At 35.7% G+C, this 26,429-nt stretch overlaps 1 protein-coding gene across 5 annotated transcripts in view; it reads right to left on the reverse strand.

Moving 5' to 3' along the window:
- Positions 1-26,429, reverse strand: part of Ecpas (Ecm29 proteasome adaptor and scaffold) — a 115,425-nt gene that overhangs the window by 41,015 nt on the left and 47,981 nt on the right. For all 5 annotated transcript variants that reach the window (XM_038346942.2, XM_038346940.2, XM_038346939.2 and 2 more), the window contains 12 exons: positions 25,900-25,981; positions 23,120-23,239; positions 12,113-12,198; positions 11,613-11,691; positions 11,386-11,435; positions 10,303-10,369; positions 10,088-10,210; positions 8,825-8,928; positions 6,477-6,600; positions 4,928-5,008; positions 3,860-4,079; positions 3,082-3,173 (listed from right to left, as the gene is read on the reverse strand). In XM_038346942.2, coding sequence (XP_038202870.1) covers positions 3,082-3,173; positions 3,860-4,079; positions 4,928-5,008; positions 6,477-6,600; positions 8,825-8,928; positions 10,088-10,210; positions 10,303-10,369; positions 11,386-11,435; positions 11,613-11,691; positions 12,113-12,198; positions 23,120-23,239; positions 25,900-25,981 — 1,228 coding nt within the window. The remainder of the gene's footprint in view (positions 1-3,081; positions 3,174-3,859; positions 4,080-4,927; positions 5,009-6,476; positions 6,601-8,824; positions 8,929-10,087; positions 10,211-10,302; positions 10,370-11,385; positions 11,436-11,612; positions 11,692-12,112; positions 12,199-23,119; positions 23,240-25,899; positions 25,982-26,429) is intronic.

Below are 26,429 nucleotides of genomic sequence, written 5' to 3' on the forward strand. Positions count from 1 at the left end.
CTATTAAACTTAGTTAGGCCAGGATAATTGCTAACTACAATCTAAATCTTATTCCTATCCCAGAGGTGAGAATACCTATCATGTCTCATCAAAAAGGCTTCTCTCTATAACAAATGGAGACCATTATAGAAAACCACAGCTGAACACAATGCAAACATCAATGGACTGTGGGGGAGTCCAGCCTGAATGGATACATGTGCAGCACAGCGCCTGCCTCTATGACTCACGGAACATCACAGAACAGGTTTTGGAGATAGGGTGTTATCAGACTGTCTCTCTTCAAATTGGTTGGATAAACAAGACCGGAACAACGACAAAACTAATAGACACGCTAACACAGCAGAGGGAATCTTACCAGGCCCCACCCTAGACAAAGAACTACAGGCAACCAATGACTGCTGAGGGAGAATTAGACTCTCCCAGGGATGAGCTCCCTGACTGGTTATCCAATACAAAGTGTTCAGCCCTGAAATCATATACACACAAACAACAAAAATGAACTCATCATACTGTATGAATATATTTCTCTCTCTGTGTGTATATGTATATATACACGCACATACATATATATAAAATATTAATAGAAAAAGAGGCTATCAATTTGAGAGCTGGAGAGGAATATGGGAAGGATTAAAAGGAGGAAAGAGAAGGGAGAAGTGATTTAATTATATTTTATTAAAAATGTAAAATAAATAAAAAGAAAAATTGTAATGAGCTGAAATTATATACAAAAATCTCAGCTGGGTGGTGGTGGTGTTTGCCTTTAATCTCAGCATTTAGAAGGCAGAGGCAGGTGAATCTCTATGAGTTCAAGGCCAGCCTGGTCTACCAAGGAAGTTCAAACAGCCAAGACTGTTACACAGAGAAACAACAACAAAAAAAATCTTAGCTGCATGTCCATTAAAACAGGCAAAATAAATGTAGTTGATTTAAAATAAAGATCAGTAAATCAATTTTTTTGTGAAAAAAAGAAAAAGACCCTGTGGTCTATCTAGTCACTCTGGGAACTACTCCATTATGCTACTGTTCACAAAAGCAGGCAAAAATAGTAATACATAGAGGGATGGACACAAATGTGTTCCAATAAAATGAGGACTGCAGCCTGTATGTCATGAAATAATGTGTTTGTTTTGTTTTTTCACCTACTTACAAATATAAAAGATCTATAGTTGTGGTTTGGAGGGAAAACACAGGCCTACCATGTGCAAAGTACTCTTTTCAAACTCCAGCATTTTTTTTTTTTTTAGATAAAGTGAACAAGAGGGCTAGGTGGCAGTGGTGCACGCCTTTAATCCCAGCACTCAGGAGGCAGAGGCATGTGGATCTCTGAGTTCAAAGCCAGCCTGGTCTATACATTCAGTTCTAGACAGCCAGAGTTACAAAGAGAAACCTTGTCTCAAAAAGAAAAGGAAAAAAAAGAAAAAATTGAAAGGAAAGAAGGAAGGAAGAAAGGAAGGAAGGAAGGAAGGAAGGAAGGAAGGAAGGAAGGAAGGAAGGAAGGAAGGAAGGAAGGAAGGAAGGGAGGGCAAGAATGAAACCTTATTTTTAGTTCACAGGTCACGACATAACAGGCCCTAGAACCAAACCATATTCTAGTTTCTCTTCATGTCATAGAAAGTTTTCTTACCTTCTATTAAGTGATCAAAACTTACAACATTAGTTTAAATTAGAAAATATCCACAAAGAATGAACACCCTTTTTAAAATAAGAAGCACATTCAAAAGACTAAATCTTCTCAAGAAAAATAAAAAACTTGTATCTCTTGACAAACTACATTCCTATTTTCAAATTTAAAGATAAAATCTATAAATTTTACCATAACTCAAGCTAGTTTCCAAAATGAGTTACATTACAGCACAAAAGAGATACATACACAACTGTATGAGCCATATTTTTACTAAATTCAAATTACACTTACAATTTTATTTGCTAACACCTTTGGTGTTATGAGAGAAGAACACTCGAGCTGGTAGCATAACTTAGTACTGCCCACATGAAGGGTGGGCATGATCAGAATTATAGACACGTGTCTTCCACATCTGGAAATCTAAACCTACACTTCTCACTCATATATTCGCCCATGAAATACAAAATCCTCCCTGCTATGAAAAATTATTTCTCTGAACAGAAAACAGTATTAAATAGTATTATGCTCTGCAACAGATAAGAATCCTAAATGGTCAGTAATAAGGATCTAGAATTAACCAAGAAATGGAAAATGATGAAGCTGTTAAAATAAAAAGGAGTTTTCTACACAGTTACAAGACTAGCTACAAGCTCTACTATCCAGTAAAAGAAATTCAAATTGTGAAAGGAAACATTTTAAATGCATTGTTTTATGTATATATGCATAAGCAATATAGGTTTCACCTCATAAAACTATTAATGTCCTTTGTATGTTTGTCAGAAGCAAGGAACAGTGGGAAATTGAGATTTAAAGGCATGTCACAACTACAGAAGTGTTTCTTGACAAATAAATATACAATGTAAATGTTTTTTTCAAAATTTTATACCTATTATAAAATATTTTTGAAGTGTTTTTTGTTGTTGTTTTGTTTTGTTTTGCTTGTCTGTTTCTCTGTGTAACAGCTATAGCTAGAGCTACCCTGGAACTCGCTCTGTAGACTACGCTTAGCCTTGAACTCACAGAGATCCACCTGTCTCTGCCTCCTGAGTGTTGGGATTAAAGGCATGTGCCACTACCACCCAGCTCAGAAAAATATTTTAACTGATGATTTTTTTCCCCATTAACACCACAAGAGGGCGCAGGAACTCAGGACAGCCGAAAGCCACTGTTTCACAGCAGGGAATCGAAATTGGGACCTCTGGACACGCAGGCAGTGCTCTTAGCTGCTGAGCCATCTCTCAGCTGAGTTTTAACTTATGATTCTTAAATTCATCCCCCAGCATCACCAAGATGTGTCATGAGGGATGTTGACCTGAATGCTTTCATTTTTTAAGTCATTTTTGAAATGACTTAAAGGTAGTAAAGAGCATATTAAGACTGGTAGGAATAAAGATACTTTAATTAGTTTGAAATACCTGAATTCTTAGAGAAATAAACATGTCATGAGGACATACCTTGATCCATTCTATTTTGTCTACAAATCTGGTAGCCAATTTTTCTGGATACACTGACACAGCTTCCAATAGACAGTACATGACTGGCAAACCTAAATAAGAATTCAGAACTATTTTAACTTTCATGAAAAAGAATGAATACACAGAAATCCCTAAATTCCTCTCAAATGTAATACTACTGTTTAAACACAAATTCTGGTCTAAAGATGGAAAAATCCAATTCAAAATATAGAATGCAATTCAGTTATCAATAGGATGTCCTGCTCTTCATATGCATTTAAAAAGACAAATATGTATCTACATTAACATCTTTCTGAAATGAAAAATGCGCCAAGAATAAATCAGGTAGACTGAGAAAGTAAACAATAGTTAATGTTTAGTTACAAAAGTCAAGAAGGTTGGAATAGATTGGCTGCAAATTCTTAGCACAGTCTAAAATTTAATTTTTTACATTTTTATTGAATTTATTTTTTGCGGATTTCGTGTATCTATATAGTATATTCAGATTAGTGTAACTCCCGACCCTCTACTTCTTTCTCATCCCTATTATTGCACACACACACACATACATATAACCATTTCCTACCTACAAGTCCTTTTCCCAATTACTATCTTTTTAGTATATTGAGGCCCAATGGGTTTAACCAGGGTCATCTGTAAGATCATGGGTTTGTAACTTACCCACTTGAGCTAGATGTACAAATACTGAAGAGAACGGTAAAATTTACTTTTTGCTTAATTGTTTTACTGCTTTTTCTTAGTATGATTATGTTCCTACCTCCAACACCTGCTAACAGCTGTTGAAGCAGGCCGATGTAGATTTGAACAGGGTTGGTTTCTCCACTCTTAGAAGACGAAGCTGTTGCCTGACTGCTTGACATTAATGTCCGAATGTACCGTCCAATAGCTGGAGCATGATCTTGCATATCAGCCAAACTCTGAGAGGTGGGCACCACACCTGCGCTATGAGCCAGGCACATGCGCAAGTAAAGAACTATCTAAAACCAGAAGGATGAGAAATGCCAACTTGTTAAAAAGTCAGTGTGGGGCATCTTCCTCAACGTGACAGTTTCAGATTTCACTCCTCACCCTCCTTTATGAAACACCACAAAATCTTAATAGAAGCCAGGAAATATGATTCAATATGCTAACTAAGTTAACATAATTTAACAAAAGGAGTAACAAGATCTCACAAATCCAGATGTGTTTTCTTAATGAAAGTAAAAGGCTTGACTACTCTTTCTTCCTCATGCTGGACTGAAGGCCTAGCCCTCCAGGCGCTAAGCAGACACCTACCGAGGAGTTACACCCTAGCCACTTCCTACTCCACCAAGATTAATTGCAGTTTAATTGGTGCAAATCAGTAATTTAAAACATAAAATCCACCTTAGATGTGAAAATTAATACTCTTAATAAATGTGATAAACCCTATCTTGCCTTCCAGCCTAGAAAACCCTAGCAATTTCAACACTGTATTGGCTTTAAAAGTCAAATCTAACTTGTTACAAAAGCCCAACAGTAACCAACGCAGAGCACCTTGTTCTGTAATAAAGACAGGGACTGGGAATCTAGGGTTGACTCAGCAGTAGAGTACTTATCTAGCATTTCTAAGGCCCCAGGTTTGATGCCTGAGACATGGGTTGGAGGTGAGTAGGAAACCTCAGTGAGTTAACTATGAATTAAAACAAAGCAAATTACCAAATACTAGGCCTTGTTTGTCAAAACAAACACCCTAAAAGGACAAGGATACCATAATATGAATTTAATATAATGCAAAGGATCAGACACACCTTAGGTATGATGTTAGTTTTTATAGCCACTACACAGGAAGACACAAAAGTCCTACCTCTCCAAATGCTGCTGGATTAAATGGAAGGACAGTGGTTCCGGTCATGTATTTGACTGGAGTTTTCATCCGATGGGAAGCCTAATAAAGATAAGCCCAAAACAAATTACATTTTTGAAAATTAACTGTTCTCTTACTCAGCTCAAAATAACTGTATTTCAAGCTATATTGCTATTGTTGATTTGCATTTGTCTTTGGGGTTTTGTTTGTTTTTTTTAAGGTTTATTTTGCTCTCTCTTTATAGGTGTTTGCCAGAATATGTGTCTGTGTATCACATTCATGCAGAGTATGTTGAGGCCAGAAGGGCATATAATATCCCCTGGGCTGGAGCTGCAGAAGGTTGTGAACCACCATGTGAATTTGGGGATCAAACCCAGGTCCTGTCAGAAAAAAGCCAGTGTACTCTTGACTCCTTGCCTTGACTCCAGTCCCTTTCATTTGACTTTTTCAAGATTTTTCCTTTTTAAAAATTTAATAATTTTTAGTTATGTATACGCATGTTTTGCCTGAGTGTATCTAAGTGTAACATGCACACTCAGTCAGATCCACTGGAACTAGGATTACACTGATCATAAGGCATCATGTGGACGCTGGGAACCAAACCAGGCCTCTGCAAGACAGCGAATTCTCTTACTGTTAAGTCTTCTCTCCAGCCCTAAAGATTTATTTTTATCATTTTATATTATGTGAATACAAGTGTATCTGGGTGTGGGTGTGTGAATGCAGGGCCCCACAGAGGACAGATGCATTGGATCCTCCAGAGTTGTAGTCACATACAGCTAGACACAGATTCTGAAAATCAAACTGAGGTCTACAAGAGTAGTATATGCTCCTAACCACTTAGATACCTCTCCGTCCCATTCATTTGTTTTTTTTTTCTAAACAAAACATTTTTCTTTCTTTTTCTAACAAAACAGTCACCTGCATGTGTCTTTTCAAAAACAAAACATATTCCTGCTGCATATGTCCCTCATACTCAAAATATTGTTCTCTAACATAATCAAAACAGACCAACATAAAGACTGGGAAGTCAGTGCTGAGGATTACTACTGCCAACACTCTGAGTCAGCGGCAGAAACCCTGTGCAAAGCAGAGATCTACAAAAAAATTTGGAATAACAATAGTAGAAAAACCCTGAGCTGCTCCAAAGCATCCTTACTTTATGACATCTGGTGTCATTAAAGAGGGGATAAAACTAGCAAGACAAACAAATTTAATCTTTTTAAAGATGTGTTTTTAACTATGTCATACCAAAGGAAAATTTTCTTCAACATACTCAATGCTGACAAGCATTAAAAGAATTACAAGTCATTTTTATTTAGGCTAAACAAAACAATTGTATATAAGAATTATATTTCTCTCCTTACTTTGTAGCTCCCTCTTACTGTAAGTACTATGATTGCTAGGAACTTTATTATTTAATATCTAAGTATAGAATTTTTACATTTAAAATGTCCATTTTTACTCCAACATCTATTATACCTATTATATCTATTATATATCTATTGTGTCTATTATCACACTAATCACCTATAGATAAAATCCCTACCTTTTCCTGAATGTAATATACCATTTCTGGAAAAGATGGCATCTGCTTAGAAGCACTTTCCTTTTTGTTTCTACCAGGAAGACATCGTAACACACGTTGTGCTTCACCATGGACTTCTTCTCGTCTTTTAGAGAAACAAATAAGAATTAAAAAATAAACTTTGCCAACTGAAAGAGTCACCACTTGAAGAATGGAAACAGAAATTTTATTTGACAGCTGGAGTTTTGACAAACTGTCTTGAATACATTTTGGGCTATATAAGCAGTAAATAAAAAGTAAAATAAAAACTTAATCTTTGGGTAATTTAATGAGATCTGGAGATTCACCTTACTTACATCTTTAACTTTTACTCACACGGAAAAAACAAGACAGTAATTACTGCAAATCATTATGCAAATATCTATCTGTGTGCTTTACTCTTATTAAAACTAAATCACAAATAACTATAACACACATTAAAACTCAGTAGCATGTCCTGTGTTCTACAAACCCACCTCAATTCTGACACTTCTTAGCAGTTTGTCTACAATTCTACAAAAGCTGGCAGCTGAATGGCATTAATACATACAACTATAAAACCTAAACTAGCTTGGAGGTGGTGGCACACACCTTTAATCCTAGCACTAGGGAAGCAGAAACAGGTCTAGCTCTGTGAGTCTACAAAGCAAGTTCTAGGACAGACTTCAAAGCTAGAGAAACCCTGTCTCGAAAAATAAAAACAAAAAAACAAACTAAAAAAAAAAAACTAATGTATTTCACGACACCTAAAAAATGACCTCACAGCTTCACTTTGCTTCTGTATCACAAAAGTCTTCTCAAAACTCAACTGCCTCTGAACTGGTCCTGAATTCCTAAGAGTACCCTACAGAGTGGCAGGAAGGAACAAGCAGGCAAAGTTAGAGGATTTCTTGCTTGAACAGAACAATTTTTATTAAGCTAAAAAGTAAATAAAATACTAAATTAGTCATGTCTTGGTTTTTGTGGTATAAATAAAAATACTGGTTAAGGTTTGTCTAAGTTCCTAGATTGAAATCTTGTTCTAACACCAATTGCTACCTTAGCTCACAGATACGAGGATATCTGGCATGTAGCTAGAAAACTTAAGGTGGGGGGGGGGGGTGTCAACAAAAACAAGACTAACAATCCAAACCACCACTGGAGCCAAACTGAAATGCAAGTCATTAAGAAGGAAATAAAGATCAAAAAACAAAAGTCAGAACCTGTCTTCAGTGAACTCACTTAAAATACATACAATTCATACTGAAGGGAGACATCACAGGCAAAACCAACTAAAATTCTCAAACAGTTATCAAGTAACTTCACATATTTTTTAAATGACCACAGAGTTTATGGGAAGGCTATTCAAATAATAAAAGAAAGCTTAATTTTATTTTAGACTTTAAAATAAGATAATCTTATTTAAAAGAAAAAATAATTAGATATAATAATCATATAATATGGCAGATATAGAGGATTTCACACATGTTAAGATGTCAGAGACAATAAAACTGGTAATAGGTTTGATAAGAGTTCTTAGAATAGGCACACATATATTTTATTATATTTACATAATGACTTAAGATCATTTATCAATTTCAGAAATACTTAAATGATGAAAAGAGGTGTCTCATTAGTGCAGTAGGTAGCACATTAGCCACATGAAAAAGTACACTTTAGAATAGCAGTAACGTAATTCACACACACACACATATACATGCAAACCTCATTTTAAAATCTTTTTTTTTAAATATTTATTTATTATGTATACAATATCCTGTCTGTATATGTCTGCAGGCCAGAAGAGGGCACCAGATCTCATCTCAGATGGTTGTGAGCCACCATGTGGTTGCTGGGAATTGAACTCAGGACCTTTGGAAGAGCAGGCAATGCTCTTAACCGCTGAGCCATATCTCCAGCCCCCTCATTTTAAAATCTTAACATATTAGATACAAAAGATATTCTATCAACAAAATGAAATATCAAAATAGGTATATTAAGCAATCAAAAACAATCCTTTTTTCTCCTTTAGAGGACCTCTCTATACAATTATATATCTAAGTATAATTATATTATTTATACAATTATAAAGTTTGCTTTATTTACATTTAACTATTTCACAATAATTTTTCTATCTATATTATCTATGTGTCATATATTTTAGACATACATGCTAATTCAACATATAAATATATAGCTATATGACTATGGATCGCCTGAAGGTATATACTTTTAACTCCATAATTAACTATTTCTAAATTTCATCAGCCAACTTTGCAACCAACATAAATTTTAGTAATTTTAAAATATACTTAATTAACCCAAGTTCAATTTGACATTTCTAAACTTACGGGTCTCCTGCAGCCAGTAGGAGCAAATATCTGGAAGGGATATGATCTGAGGGAAACACCGTGCTAGCAAATTTCACTGCAACTTGCCGAACTTGAACTTCAGGCTATTGAACAAACAAACAAAAACAGCAATAATTATCAGCATCTCAATCCAGTCCTAAGTCAACTTAATTGTATATAAATTTGATATATCAATAAACACATGTCCAAAACAATATGAATCAAGATAAATCATTTGTTCAAGAGCTCCCTTGTGGGGGGGACAGACCTCACACATATGCACAAGCTCCACCACTGAACTGTATATACCATTAGTCCTACTTAAGATCAAGCTACTTAGACGTCTCTGACATTACCTAATACGCACTTCTATGGTCTAAAAGGATCCTGCAAATAGACCAAAGATTCTAGCTAAGAGAATCTCTCTTTACGTACACACTTCCATCCAAACTTGAAGCCAAGGCCATTGTGAGGCCTCTGTCATTATCTTTGCCAACTTTCAAACTCTTAGTCACAAAGGGAAATTCAGATGTTTGTCAAAGGATAGAATATGACCTTACTTACTATAAATTTGAAACAAAAATATCTCTTTCTCAGGTTTGTTCTGACATTAACAATGACTTAAGAGCAGAAACTCAAATATGCAATTATATTTCCTTAATTTAGATTAATAAGTGATGAAATTGGCCAGTTTGAAAATTCACTGTTGCTAAAGGCTTATTACTTCTATGTACCTTCCTCCAATATATTCCTCCAGCCAAAAGCGTAAGTGAAATATGTGAGAATTACAAAATAATAATTTAAAAAGTAATATCATATGCAACAATATGGATGAGACTAGAAGACAAGTTAAATGGCACAGAAGACAAATGTCACACAATCTCACAATGCTTCTCTTAGACTCCTGTGTAGTTTTTCTTTCTAAGACACCTTTCTAAAAAAGGTGATCTCATGGAAATTGAGAATAGACCAGATACAGATAAAGAGGACAGGTAGGTCTACAGGTACCAAATGAATTAGCTACCAAAAAAAAAAAAAAAAGTTCTGGTGTCCCAATATGTAGAAGAATAACTACAGATACTAAAATATTGCATATTTCAAAAAAAGCTAGAAAAGGGTTTTTTTATTTATATGTAACTGTACACACTTACTGAAACATTATACCCATTAAGTATGTACAATTTATACTTATCAATTTTTAAAAGTTTAATATAAAAAAATGTATATGCTATTAGCCATTGTCATTTACATAGCTGGGCCTACCTTTATTAAATATGAAGCTACAAGTGCCTCCATTAAAGTTCTCTGTGCTCCTTCTAAGGTACTATATGCTCCAACCATCATAGATAAGGCTTCCTGAATGGCAAGTCGAGTCTCGGGTTCTTCCTGTAAAGACAGAAAAATGGTGTTTCCCTCCCAGCAGACTTCCAGGAAAGTATCCATGCAGTAAGTATAAACTTAACAATATGTTTCCCTACCTTACACAGGGCTTCAAAGAGCTGTTGCACAAGAGCTATATCCTTAGTGAATAAATGGGGCATTCGACTATAAGAGAATGTAAGAATATCATTATCATAAATTTTCAAGGGATGAAAAGGGGTAGAAAATGAAACTATATGCAAACATTCCTCAGCACACACTTTCACAACACCAAGTACAACGTCAGTATCATTAGGTTACTTTATTCAGGAGCCACATATTTTATAAAGTGATTATTTAATTTTTCAATTATATAAATCCTTCGTCAACATATATTTATATTTATATTATTTATATTTATATTTTCAGGTATTCCTTCTATAACATTCCATGCAATCAGTTTATATTCCAGACTTTAACATGAAGGAAAAGATATTAAACTGTAATTTAAAGGAAAATCTACAATAGTAAGAGGCTTTGCTACTTCATGCTAATATATAAAGAGACAGAGTTTGAGACAACTCTGTGCTTGTGAGCTGATATAGGGTCACCTTCTGAAGTTTCTTTCCCTTCACATCAAAGGAGAGTGATACACCGCCTATGTCTGCTGGAGCCAAAGTAACACATGGGTACCACGGAATAAATTTCATCTTTTCTTCCCTCCAGTTTAAAATGAAGGAGGATGATACAAGAAGAAATTGAAAAGAGGAAATCATATTGAACAGAGGGAAACAAATCTTTGAAAAGAGGCTCATCCATATTCATAAGAAACATCAGATGAGACTGTGAGGTTTAGTGATAAGAAACATCAAAAGCACTAAAGGTTGACCTAATGTCTATAATGTAATTCATTATGCAACCATAATGATAACCTATTTTGAAACAATTCAGTTTAAAACCAAATTTCAAGACTAAATTTATTATGGTAATATATTTTCAAAATTAAACTTAGATTTTTTTCTAAAAAGAAGACATTTCTAAGCGGCCTATTGTTATAAAATACATTTCCTGTCAGAATCAAAATAATTCTAAATAATAATTACTAAATAATTCTCCATCCACTGTTAATGTCAGATAAATTTTTCTCAATTTTCAACAGATATCTCTCACAGAAAAAAAGAAAAAAAAAAGACATTACTCACCTGGAGAGTTTTCCAACAGCTGAATATGCCATTGACAACAATTTAGGGTCCTTAAAATTAAAAAAAAGAAGAAGAAAGAAAAAGAAAAGAAAAATACAATAAACAGTAAATCCTTTTGCCAAAATTATTAACTTATTTAAAACATTTTTGTATGTTTTTTATTTGTGTGTGGGGGGGTGTCCCTTCCTCTTCTTATAATGTTAAACTTTAAAAGACAAATCACTTACCTCTTTATATTCATTTATCAACTTAGTGAGACCATTCAAAAGCATAGGGCCTAGTGGCTTAATCTTGATTTCTGGGCAGCTTTAAAAACAAAAATGAAAACCAAAATATCCTTTCAGATGATCTCTTTTAAAAATTAGCAACAAATGCAACTAAGCAATATATAAAGCCTGAAACTTTCTAGAGAAGTGACTCAGCAGCAAAAGCTGGCACTGCTCTTACAGAGAACTCTAGTTTAGTTCTCAATACCTATACTGGGCAACTCCAGCTCCAGAGCATTCACAGATTTCTTCTCTACTCTGCAGGAACCATCACACACATGAACAGACCCACACAGACACACCCATGTAAGTGTAATTTTAAAATCATAAAAATACATCTTAAGCAACAGAATCTTTCTAAGATAAATATAACTGCTTTTTAGGAAAGAAGAAATAAAAATACCTGAAACATGGTTACTCTAAAAAAATGAATAGCTAATTAGTTAAAAAATAAAACTTACGTTATACAAATGTGATGTACAAATTGCAGGGACAATGTTCTTAACTTTGAATTTGTATTTGTACCAAAGAGTCCATCATACACCACCTATATAAAATAAACAAAATCAAAAACACCAATTAACAAATAACAATCTGGCATTTTAAAATAGTAGTCAAGATTAAACACCATGCTCTTCAAAATTAATACAACTTTTATATTGACAAACACAAGCTGGCCAGGCTTTGTGGCGCATGCCTACAATCCCAGCACTCTGGAGGCAGAGGCAGGTGGATCTCTGTGAGTTTGAGGCCAGCCTGGTCTAGAGTGAGTTCCAGGACAAAAAGGGCTATATAAAGAAACACTATCTCGAAAAACCAAAACAAAAAAAAATAAATAAAATTGAAAAAAAACAATAGCTGACCAATTTTAAAAGCTACAATATTATTTGTGTGTGTGTATAATAATAATAAAAATGTAAACTAGGAATTTATAAAGTTTATTCAGTTTCAGAATGCATACTCAGCTAGGATTACTTGTAGAATATACCTTCATTTAATTTTCCAAAAGAAAATCAATCCAGGGCTAAGAGATAAAATCCCATGTGCTAACAGACAGAAAAGCACATTATTGGAGGTCAAAGAACAAATCACAGCAGTCAGTCAGTTCTCTATTCTACCATGTGGGTTCCAGGGATTAAACTCTGGTTCTCAGGTGTGGCAGCAAGCACCTTTACCTGCTGAGCCATCTTAGTGGTCCAATGTTTTCCTTTTTTTCTTTTTGTTTTAAACAAATTGCAATAATACCTCCCTCATAGCAATAGAATAGAGAAGGAAAAATTCATGGTTATTTCAATTTATGAAGATTTGCAAAATTCCTCATCTTTAAATGATAAAAACATGCCCAGATAAAATAAAGATAAAAATTTAAATTCTTTTAAAAACCAGGAAAAAAATACTTAATTTAAGATGAAAAAAATACTACAAGAAAGCTACATATAAGTATCTTTATATGATCATCAATACAAAAGATAAATACTGCATACTCAATTAAGTAGTAAGCTAAAGCTAACTTCACATCAGAATTATTATATACCATGAACAAATAAGATTGGTGAAGGCTCAGCAGGTAAAGGCAATTACCATGAAAGCCTAGCAACCTGATTCCAATCCCAGGAACCCACATAAAGGTAGAACCACAAAACAGACTCTACTGAGGTGCTCTCTGATATCCACACACACACAATATAGTACATATACCTTCCTACATATCATATATACACATAATATTTTTCTTAATGTAAAGATTTAGCCCTTGAAGATAACGAGTTTCAGGGACAGAATATTTGCTTTGCTACAATAATCCATTTCTATAGACTAAAGAAGGAAAAATTCACGGTTATTTCAATTTATGAAGATTTGTAAAGTTCCTCATCTTTAAATGATTAAAAACATCCAACCAGAAATAAAAAGAAAATTAACATTCTAAAAGTAATCTATGAAGAAAGCAGAGGAAGACAGCCTCTGAGTTAAGATTGCCCAGAAATCACCTTATAGACACACAAAACTGCCCTCAGAAGAACTAAGGAAACAAGGTAAGAGCCATTCGAGGAAGACAGAAGGGAAGGAATACAACAAAGATGGATGTTAAAGACAACAATAAAGTAGAGGAAAAGAAGGAGCACTGAAGAAGGCAGGAGACAAGTACTTCTTAGCCTCATCTTCCAACTAGAAACAGGAAAATGTGGGATTTAGAAAGGTTTCTTGCTTCGGGGAAGACAAGGAATTTAGTCATCCAGGTGTTATTCTTGAAATCCACCAACGAGCCCACAACTAGACCTCCAGAACTAATAGCACTATGAAGTCAGTATCGGTAGACTGAGCCACTGGAACTACAACTGAAAACTATCTTCAACACTCCTGCAAACTCCAGTTGCACAACAGGAAGCAGGATTCCATCCAGAGCCCCAAAGCTAGCTTAAAACATCTTGGTGTGCCCATGGTGATAGAAATAAAGAGTCCTGTACACAAGACAGAGCTCACATAAGGTGCAGCTACTCTTGATCTGGAGTCATTATACCTGCCCCAATATCAGGCAAAGACCTGACGGAGCCTAAGGTAGACCCAGTTTTGGCTCACATCATAGATATTTGAGCCTCAGGTATACATCACAGCTTCCCAAGACTGCGCGATCCCCTGTAGCTGTATGACTTAAGTACAAGAGTAGCAAGGGATTCTGTCATGAATAATTACCCAAAATCAGTCAGCGTAGTATGAAAAGCAAGACTTCATTTGCTGTATGGAATAAAGCAATCAACACCAGAATTTGTCAGCTAACGGAGGCTCTGGGACAACCCCAGTGCTAAAATGATACAAGGTCCCAATCGACTTCTAATCCAGCCCCAGTCACCTGTGGCTGGCTGCAGCAGTCATTGGCCACCAGTCCACCTAAGCAACAGGAAGACTACAGCAACATGGAGAATGCTCTTCCCTCTATTATTTTAGCAGGCAATAGGCTCAGACCATGACAGCTTGACAGAACTAGTGGTCACAGGCACAGCAAAGAAGAATTAAGGTGAGTGGTCCAAACACCATGATTCTTTCCAGAGCTGGGCAAAATCCCAAAGTGCCTGAATGATAGACTGGTAGGTGTAAATGGTGATATTGTCCTACTCTGACCACTGAAAAGGCTTATGAAAGCCTACCACTTTTAACCTCTTTCCTGTTTCCTCAACAATACACAGAACACTGTATATGGAATAAACCAGGGCTTGAATTGCCTTCTAGTATTGAAAACCATGACAACACACTGGGAGCAGACTTCCAGTGTGTCTTGATCCCTTTTCTATTATACAAGAAAGCACTTCAATGGGTGAGGGTTTACTGAAAGGCTGAGTCCATAACCATCATGGCAGTGATCATGAAGGCAGAAGGCCAGCATGGTGTTAGAAGCAGGAGCTGGGAGCTTTCAACTGATCCACAAGCTGGAGGCAGAGAGAGAGAGAAACTGGGGCTTTTGAAATGTTAAAGGCCACCCACAGTAACAAACTTCCTCCAACAAGACCATACTTCTTAATACTTACCAAAACAGTTCCACAAATTAAGGCCCAAGCATTCAATATGCATGAGTCTATAGGGTCCATTCTCATTTAAACTACCACATAGCATGATGGTTAATCTTGGTTGTAAACCTGACATACCTAAAAAGAAGGTTCCCAATATAGAAACTGGTTCCATTAGATTAGCAAAAGAGTCACAGATCCCCCCCAATCATCATCACAGGCTACTGTCATTGCTCTTGGTAACTCTCTAGAACTCTACAATAAGACCCTATTACTCTAGACACAATATTCCTGAGTCACAAGGACATGGCAAAAATAAAGCTTATACAGACCTACAAGCTTTATTGCTACCAGAAAGCTTTCATAGTGTAGGAAGGTGTTGTGCAAGCTACTATTTGAGTTCCTGTCCTGATTCCTTCAACAATGGACTACACTGTACAAATATAAGCTAAATGAACCCTGCCCTCCCCAACTTGCCTTAACTAAGAAACCCTAAGACATATGCTAAATGGAGATAGTATTAAACTGACTCCTAGTGACATCTTATACGTATTGCTCAATGTATCTCTTAGTATTCATTTGAAAATGTTCTCTTTGCAGTAGATAGTGATTAATAGTGACACATAACTGGCCACAATGTAAAGAATAAGAGACTGAGGAATGTTCAACCCTAAAGGGAACATTTATATCACAGCCCTCCCTACAAGGCTCAGGGACAAATCAGAAGTACAAAGGATGTAAGAGATAGTAGATAACTACAAAAAAACAAAACCACATTATCTTCAGGCCATAGTAAGGCAGCTGCACATACAAGCTTATTATGGTTGTGACAGCAAGCACGAACCCTATACTAGCTAAAGGCAGACCAAATCCCAGCATGGAGGATTGAGTTGGGTAGACAATCCCACTCCTAACTGGGGAGCTATTAGCAATTACTGGCTGCTGGGAAAGGGCTATACTTTTGAGAGTATAGCCCCTGGTTAAGTCAACTACTCTGCAATGGAAGACCACACTTCCAGTATCTGAGCAGCCCAAATTAGTCTTGAAGGATTTTTTTTTTAAGTTGAAGGTGTAGAGAAGCAGGGTGTGACTCTGGGAAAAGTTGGAGGAGAGAAAATGATCAAAATCCATTGTATGAAGCTCTCAAAGAACTAATAAAATAAGTAATTTTAATGTAAATAATAGAAAGAGCATGGAAGAAAAAATACAAGTAATAAATTTAATTAAGGGACTAATATCCTGGATACAGACAGACTCCTTAATATAAAAAAAAAAAAACTTCAAAATTAGGACTGAGAAACTGAGGCAAAAAGACAGCTTAACCCCACAAGTTAAGTTAGAAATCAGCTTAAGAAAGAACAAGACCTCATCTAAAAGAAAACTAAAACTCTGTGTGTGTGTGTGTGTGTGTGTGTGTGTGTGTGTGTGTGAGAGAGAGAGAGAGAGAGAGAGAGAGAGAGAGAGAGAGAGAGAGAGAGATGGAGAGAGTAAGAAAGAGAGAGAGATGGGGTAGAGTGGAGGAAGAAAGCAAAAGAGCTCACTACAAAGAAACATCACCTCATAAACACTAGGAAGGCTATCATCAAAAACAAAACTAAGTGTTACTAAGAATGTGAAGAAAGGTTGTATGGTATATATAGTCAACATGAAACCGTGGCAGTTCCTCAAAAACCGTAAATTATCATATAATCCAACAATTCTAGAAGTAGAATTTATTCATAAAGGAAGTGAGAGCAAGGCTTCAAAGAGATGCATGAACATTCATAGCAGCACTATTCTGTGGAATATCCTTAACAATGTGAATATATGTCACTGTGGTTGCATTAATAAAGAAGCTGAATGGCCAATAGCTGGAGAGGTAGTGATTAGTGGGACTTGAAGACAAAAAGAGAGCACAAGGAGGAAGAATCATGAGGAGACACGGAGAGGAGATGAACTTGTACTAAGAAAAGGTACAAACACATAGCAGAGCACAGATAAGAAATATAGGTTAATTTGAGTTAGCTAATAACAAGCCTAAGCTATTGGATGAGCATTAAAAATTAATGACAAGCCACAGTGCGGTTATTTGGGAGTGGCTGCCAGGACACTGAGGAAACTCTGCCTACAAATGGTGCCCAAATGTCAATCACAATTGGAACCAATGTAGAAAACTAAAATCCACTTAAAAATCTGAGAGAGCTTAATTCTAGACACAAAAATACAGAGTTTAACACAGCTTCTTGCTGTTTGCTGGCAGCGTGCCACAGCTCCTTTAAGAGAGGTTTTCCTGAATAAGCTGTAGCAGGAAAAAAAAAAGCCGTGCCATTTTAAAATGCCGGCTTTCTGGGCCATGCTGCCAGCGCAATCCGCTGGCTCTTTCAGGAGAGCAGGCATTTGGATGGGGTTTGTGAGCAACATGCTACAGCTTGCTTGGTGGCAACATGGACCAGCTGTGTGCCTAGAAGTGGAGTGGTGTGCATGGCAACTCTCAGAGGTTGCAAGCGGCTCGCCATGCTGAACTGAGCAGGGCAAGCAGGCAGTGCCATATTACCCCTGGCAATTACGCAGCTTAAAATTTTAAGAAGCATTTAGCATTTTAAGAAAGAATTACAGGGCTGGAGAGATGGCTCAGTGGTTAAGAGCATTGCCTGTTCTTCCAAAGGTCCTGAGTTCAATTCCCAGCAACCACATGGTGGCTCACAACCATCTGTAATGAGGTCTGGTGCCCTCTTCTGACTAGCTGTATACATAATAAATAAATAAATAAATAAATAAATAAATAAATAAATAAATAAATAAAAATATATTTAAAAAAAAGAAAGAATTACAGATAAACAGTAGGACAGATTCATACATAAAGACCTCTAAATGGGTCACAGTGCTGGACAAATGTACATAGGCTTGAGAGAGAGAAGAAAAAAAAAGTACAGAGAGTTATAAAAAGAAGCAAATGGTTTTTTTTTAAACAAAGTCTTTAAAGAGACAGAGTACAGATAGTCATAGATTAAAGGAGTAAAGATAATAAATATTAAAAAGTAATAGAGTAAAAATAAGCCATGTAACAATGGAAAATTCACAGAGAGTCTATTATGGTCTGATCTTTGAATTTTTTGACTGTGAATAAACTAAGTACAGAGAGACATTTCACTCTACGGGCTGCTAAGCTAAACCAGCATGTATATTATAAAGATATCATGACTTCCAAATATGGGTCTAAGGATATGTTACTTTGGAAAAGAGGCTCTTTTCTTGTTTCCATAGAGAATGAGAACCTGTGGATTGCTTCCAGGCTGGTGTGGTTTTATGGAACAAGGCCCTCTGAAAGGCTGCCTTGAACACCCTTCAAGAAATTACTTCGCCCAATAAAATCAGGAAGAGTTTGGACAGAACTACACCCATATTCCCAAATATTGTTTATAAATATTTCCTTACATTTAAAGGGGGATATGTTATAGAAATTGGCATTGGTATGGATCTTGCTCAATTGATTAAAATTTAAGGTTAATTTTGTTATTTGTGTATTTCTGCTCTTAATTAAGGTATTGTGTTTGTACATCTCCTTTATAATTAAGAAATATAGGTAAATAGAAAGTCATCTATAACAGTCAAGCTTATAGCCATGTTTATAACCATAGTTAGGTTTTCTAGATGTATAAAGATGTATTTCAGTTAGATAGGCATTCCTCAAATCTTTCAGAGACCTTCAGAATATGGCATTTAAAATGTTTAAGAACTTAGGACTTCTCATGACAATGAGACACGTCTGCCCCTGGCAGCACCAATTACTTCAAGAGGATGATGGGCATTGAAGAGGTTTGTAATGGAGTTGGTTAACCATTTGGGCAAGAAACTACTCTTGCCTGGATTGCTTGACTGGACATGCAGGACCCACAGAGAAAAAAACTGCTGAACTTGCCTAAAGGTGAGAAAGGGCCTTTGGGGTTTCCTGTTTCATAAAAGAATCTGCCAGACAGATTAAGGATACAGAAGAAAGTGACTGACAAACTGCCAATATAGGTGGAACTGTCTTTGAAATTTTCTGCTGCATGGAAAAATCTGTTGGATACTATGGGCCTGTGGGCTGAAGATTGGATGCCCCAACAGTACAGAATCACTTTGGGTGACTGTCCAGGCAATGATATATCTCTGTCAATTCTAGTATTTTGGAAGTTGCTTAAAATGCAGTTCCTGTTTACTTAGGTAATGTTATATCCTTCTGGAGTCTTTGATGAAGTTGAAGAATTTATAATTATAGTTACAGTTTTCCTTAGTTATGATAAAATATAAAAAAGATATAAATATTATAACTGTAATTCTTGTTTAGTAACTTTTGTTATATGTAATTTTACTATGTTAAAGTTAAAGCCTTCCTTTTTATTTAAACAGAAAAGTGGAAATGATGTGGGATGTCCTGTCTATGTGTTGCTTTTATTGGTTAATGAATAAATAACTGGCTTGGCCTATAGCATGGGAGGAGGAAGGCGGAGTTAGAGCCATGGAGCCTAGTAAGCCATAGCCATGTGACAATATACAGATTAATAGAAATGGGTTAAATTAATATAAGAGTTAGCCAATAAGAAGCTAGAGCTAATGGGAAGCTGCAGACAGAAAAGATTACAGATACACAGTAAAAACAGATTAAGATGGAAAAAAAATCCTCTAAATGGGTTGCAATGTGTTTAAAAATGTACATAGGCTTGGGAGAAAAAAGAAATACTATAGACAATCATAGAAAAGAGTTAGCCAATAAGAAGCTAGAGCTAATGGGAAGCTGCAGACAGAAAAGATTACAGATACACAGTAAAAACAGATTAAGATGGAAAAAAAAATCCTCTAAGTGGGTTGCAATGTGTTTAAAAATGTACATAGGCTTGGGAGAAAAAAGAAATACTATAGACAATCATAGAAAAAGAGGTTTAAAAACAATAAAATCTTTAAAGAAAGAACAAAGTAATATAAAGAAAAAAGTCACACAAAGATGGAAAATACATAGGTATCTGCATCCTGTATATTATTATGTTGATTTTGAATTTTCTGAATACTGATGAGCAAATGGCAGCTGCTGATAAACATGGGATTGTGTACTGGACTGCTAAACTGAACCAACAAGGATACTTTATAGCTACCTTAACTTTAAAAAAGGAAGTCAAAAAATGTTACTTTGGGGAAGGGGTTTTGCTTTCTTTCCACAGGAAATGAGAGATGTAGATTCATTCCAGGTTAATATGGATTAGGTTTGATTGTAGAAGACCCCTGAAAATCCCAGTTACAAACATAAAGAAATAAACCTCAAAAAATTGCAGAACAACGTATATTTTACCTACTCAAACATAAAATAAAAAATCATTTTGGCTAACTTGGGTACAACACACAGTCTGTACTTGTACTAATGCAGATATGCGCCTTTATCTTTATGTATTTTTGGAGCAAAGAGACCAGACACCAATAAAAACAGATGGCCCAGATGACCCAGCATGTTAAAATGCCTGTTACAGTCTCTTTAGAACTCTGCATCCAAACCAGTTTCAAGGCTGCTGGCTGAGATTCATGAGGAAATGTGAAGAGAAGGAGATGAACTTGTTATTCTGAGAAAAGATATCAAGTCACGTGGAAGAGCACAGATAAGAAATACAAGTTAATTTAAAATGTAAGAATTAGCTAACAACAAGCCTGAGATATTGGCCAAGGATTAATAATTAATAATAAGTTCCAATGTGGTTACTTGGGAGCAGCTCCCAGGACACAGAGAAACTGTCTATATTATTCATGAAAGCTAAAATGTGAAATATGCCAAGGAGCCAAACAGAGGAATGAGACATCTAATCTTAAAAAAGAACGAAATCGTGACACATGCTACAGCAGATAGACCTCAATGATATGGTACTTAGTAAAGTAAGCTAGTCACTAAAAAAACAAAGACTATATAATATCACTTATAAGAAGTACCTAGAAAAATCAAATTCATAGAGATGAAAGCCAGAATAATGATTGGCAGGATATAAAAAGAAAATGACAATGAACAGAGTTTCAGTTTTGTAAGATGAAAAGAATTCTAACAATGGGACCTTTTTAAAAAGTGAACTGCATATTAAAACAATTAAGATGGCAAATTCTAAGTACATCTGACCACAATTTTAAACACAGAAGAAATAATATATCTCAAGTGCCAGCCACGAGTATACCTCAGCTGTGGGGTTCTTTCCACAGTCCTCTGGTAGTGTGTTTTATACTTACTAAGCACACATATAGCTTCGGATGGTCAGGATGATTATCCTGTATAACTCTGATGAACAGAAATAAAACTAGGGTATTTTATGTTACTCAGACTGACATAGGATTCTCAGTCACAAAGACAACCTTTGACACAGACAGCTAACTTTAGTCTCCAGAACAAATTCAAAGCAGGCTGGTTGTCCTGGAGACAAATATCTGGTTTCCCCTAGAGACAGATAAATGAGCTCGCTTCCCCAGGTGTTGTTTTACTAATTGAAGGTCAGAAGTTGAAGCAACTTTAGCCTACATGTACTCCCTTCCACTCAAGGTCCAGCTAATTATTATTGTTAAATTTTGATTTCCAATGTCATTTTCCGTCTGGGAAAGAACTATGTGCATGGGTCAATGCAATATTCCTAGCCTGAGAGAAAATACATTAGTTTTCATGTATTGTGAGAATGGGTCAGGCCTTGAAAATGTAACTCATAATTGTCCAGAGTTTGTGAGGACAGTAGTTGTGGGGGGGGGGGGAGCAAGGAGAAGGATGTAGAGTTAATTAGGGAGAAGCTGCTGAATAGAGCATTAGGAGGAGAGATGTAGAGCTAATTAGGAAGCTGTGTAGAGGAACAAGAGAGATTTTTCAGAAAGGATTTTTTTTCATGATGAAGTACAAGAGAAAGTTAGCATAGAAAGTGTCTGTATTTCCTTAATTTTTTCCCCTTCAGATAGAAAAGTCTAACCCAAAGAAAGAGAAAAAGTTATTTCCTAAGTTTAGTTCATGCCAGTTTCGTGGATTTTCTTATTTACCCTGGTGCTGACTGGGGGCTGGCCCTACTAAGGCAACTACAAGGAGGTGTGGCCTTGTTGGAAGTGTCTCACTATGGGGAAGGGAGCAGGTTTTGAGGTCTCCTAAACTTAAGCTACACCCAACGGGAAACACAGCTCACTTCCTGCTGACTGAGGATCAATATGTAGAACTCTCAGCTCCTCCTCCAGCACCATGTCTGCCTGCACAACACTTGTCATGAAGACAATGAACTAAACCTCAGAAACTATAAGTCAGCCCCAATTAAATGTTTTTCTTTATAAAAGTTGCCATGAGTATGGCGTCTCTTCACAGCAACAGAAACCCTAAGACAATTCCCCAAATATTTGCCTTGAGGGATGAGACAGTCATAACTTAAAGATAAAAGATAAAAAAGGATCTAATACCCTTCATCAACACAGTTCAATAATTTCCCACCGCAAAGAAAGTTTGGTGTCAATACAGAAGACAGATTGAATGTGGGTCAGATGACAAGCCAGGAGACAGGGGAGAAAACTTCTATAGTCACTAAATCAATAAAGCAACAGTGTGAGTTAATATCATCTTTAAGCACAGAAGAAAGATAAAGGACTTTGAAAAGACAAAGTCAAAACTGTCCACTGCCTGATTTTTCACTTATATAACTATGATGGTAATATTTTAGAGAAAAGATACAGACACACACACATACAATAAAAACACATACAAAGTTTTAGTTTCTTATGATCACAAAAACTATTCTGGATGGAGTTACTACCACTTCTTAAAGTGAATGGAAACTATAAGCAATATATATTGTAATATAATTTTACAAAATAATTTATACAGATACACTTAAGTTAGAAATAAAACTATTAGTCTTGTTTTATACATCAGTCTATTTCATGAATATTCATTAATACCATTTTTTTTCTCTAAGTAAAGCTATATGTTCAAATAATATTTCCTCTTTGGACAACACAGATTACCTGAATGTTAGCTGGGAATGTTTCAGCAGCTTGTCTAGAACGAAGGAGGTGAGGGACAATCTTTAACTTCACTCTGGTACTGACAGGGTCTCTTTTCAGTTCTGGCTTTAGAACTGCTCCCTGTGAAAAACATGTTTGATTATAATGCATTTTAAAATTATTTGTAACTTTTTACTCTTTAAAATTACTGGAAGATTCCTAGGTGCTGGAGAAAAGGCCTAGCAGTTAAAAGCACTTCTTGCTCTTGCAGAGGACCTGGGTTTGATTCCCAACACCCATATTGTGGCTCAAAAGCATCTATTAACTCCAGTTTCAAGGGATCCAGGGCCACCTTCTAGCCTCTGTGGGGAGCAGACACACACACATGGTAATCAAACATACATGCATACAACAAAACATTCAAACATACAAATAAATAAATAATTGCTTTATTTACTAAAGATTCCAAAAGCTCTTAGTTTTACCAGTATCACCAACTACCAAGTGTTACATTAAATGCTAAAACTGGGAAATCTGAAATATCAATAAATAACATTTTTCTTTTAAAAGACAGACTGGCTTTTTTTTTTTTAAATTACTGAGGAACACCATCACTTTACAGTTTTTGGAAGTTATCTTCAGCATCCATCTTACTAGGGAAGAGCTGGGTATTTCCATACTCTGAACTGAATTTGCTGTGATAGCTATTTTGCTTTATGTGATAACATCTAGTTTGCAGAAACATGATCAGAAAATAGGGATGATTTCTGCCCCTTTTTAAGTAACTGTTAAGTCATTGTAGATCTTTGATTCTATAGCAAAACTTACTAAATAATGGCTTCCTAAAGCTTAGTTATAATTTGGAGTTTAAGACAAGTTGTTGAGCTCCTACAGATGCTTTTAAATAATAGAATTCCACAGTCTGTCTTACAGTTCGGATGGGGTCCTTAGGTTGTATGCTCTTAAATAGAATTCCACAGTCTGTCTTACAGTTCGGATGGGGTCCTTAGGTTGTATGCTCTTAAATAGAATTCCACAGTCTGTCTTACAGTTCGGATGGGGTCCTTAGGTTGTATGCTCTTAAATAGAATTCCACAGTCTGTCTCACAGTTCGGATGGGGTCCTTAGGTTGTATGCTCTTAAATAGAATTCCACAGTCTGTCTCACAGTTCGGATGGGGTCCTTAGGTTGTATGCTCTTAAATAGAATTCCACAGTCTGTCTTACAGTTCGGATGGGGTCCTTAGGTTGTATGCTCTTAAATAGAATTCCACAGTCTGTCTGACAGTTCGGATGGGGTCCTTATGCTTTTGTGACATCACTAGTCATCTGGAAAATACTATCTTACTGCATTAAGCAAATATTTCAATATAAAACAGCCCCAACACATTATTTTTTTAAAGTATTCCTTTGAACATTAACTCTTCAGGAAATGTATTGCTAAGTTACTGGGTCAATATTCAAATTTCCCACAATTTTAGTTTTTCCTTGAAAGTTTATCTTTTGATATTCCAAAAGAAAAAAAGATCACTTCAATTATTTTTGATGTATGCTATCTTTTTCTTTCGAGGGAAAAGGTCTGCCAAATACCAATCACAATAACCACATCTTACTTACCTAATCTTCAAGTAAAATAATTTCTAATGTTTCATCAGGATATTAAGATAAAACATAATCATTCTGCCTTCTCTCTATTCTTTCTCATTCTCACTCTCCTTCCTTCTTTTTTTGTTTCTTCATCTTCCCCTCTCCTTCCATGCTATGTATGTGACATAGCTTTGCCTTAATATGTGGTATGATCTCACACAATATATATCCTCTATTACTCTCATGCCATCAATGCAAATATCAACTTTTAAAAAATGTCAAATAATTTCTTGCCTCTACAGATTCCCTGAAAAGTTATTTGTTATTCCAAAGAGGTCAACAGACTATAATCTGAAAACCAATAATCTATCCAATTCTTTCATTTTTACATGAAGAACATGAAGCAGAGAGTTGAGTGATTAGCCAAATCTCTCTTCTTAACACATTTGTTTTTCGTGCAGACATTAGGAACTACAATCCAAGAATCTCGCTGTTCTTTCTGCTATACCACTCAATTTAATCTAACTAGAACTATTAATTAACATTTATGACCTTAAAAGAAAGCAACCAAACACACAAATCACACTGTGTTTGAACTGGGATTTGGAATACTTTGACGCAGTGAAGAACTTATTAAGCAATGATGATACTTTGAGGCTGCAGAAACCACCTTTTGTTCTAGATTATAATCAGGAACTAGCGAACTACAGCCTGTAGAGCACATATGGCCCACCATTTATTTCAACATGAATTGTGAGTTTTAAAAATTGCTTTTATACCTTTAAATGGAAAAAAGGAATAACATTTTGTAATACATGAAAACTATATGATATGAAAGTATCGAAATTCCTATTTTTATTGAAACACAACCATGACTATTCAGTTATCTACTACCTATTGCTTCTTTTCATGTTTCAGAATTTGAGTAGTTACAGCCTCAGAGGCTATAATGTCTACAGAGCCCAAAATAACTGCAAAAAAAGTTTGTGAATTCCTCATCTACACAATGTATCATTATTATTTATACATCGACATGGAAAACACCAGAACTATTAAACTCACCTTTCAGGAGTTTAATTCACATACACAAACATGGCTTAAAACTAGTATTTTTTAAAACATGAATTTAGCTTACAAACTAAGTAGGGAAAAATAACAGTTGATGTCAGCACAATGTTTGTTACGCTGATGTGAGACTAAACCAAAGCAACTTACCTCTTTTGTCTTCAGTGGTATATCCCCAAGGTATACCTTGTACATCTTATTAATGATGGCCGGGTTATTCCAGTCAATTAAACTATGGGAGGTTTCAATAGAGAGTTAAAATTATTTTTGTCCCCATTTCAATGATTAAAAAAAATAACTAATATTTGTCATCAGAGAAAGATGCCAGAAATACACAGATAGAAAGGACAACTGGTCTGTAGAAAGAAAAATGAAGTTAGCCTGAAAGACTCCAGATCACTCATCCCAGCCCTTCCACTTTGATTCATCAGAGTACCAAAGCCAATGGCCCAGCTACTGGGTCCAGCCAGCACTATGGAGCAGCTCAGCAGAGCAGACATAGACCACACTTGTACTAAACGCTCTGGGCCAGGAGTTGATACTTCTGCTTTATCATTCATGACTTAAAAATGCTAAACAACAAAAATAGTTTTATGCTTCAAATAATCACACCCTTGGAAACTTGTAACATATTGTCTTTCTCTAATATTGTTATTTGATTCCTGGCATCATGCAATTCC

Source organism: Arvicola amphibius, chromosome 11 (genome assembly GCF_903992535.2).
Source record: "Arvicola amphibius chromosome 11, mArvAmp1.2, whole genome shotgun sequence".
Classification (NCBI taxonomy): domain Eukaryota; kingdom Metazoa; phylum Chordata; class Mammalia; order Rodentia; family Cricetidae; genus Arvicola; species Arvicola amphibius.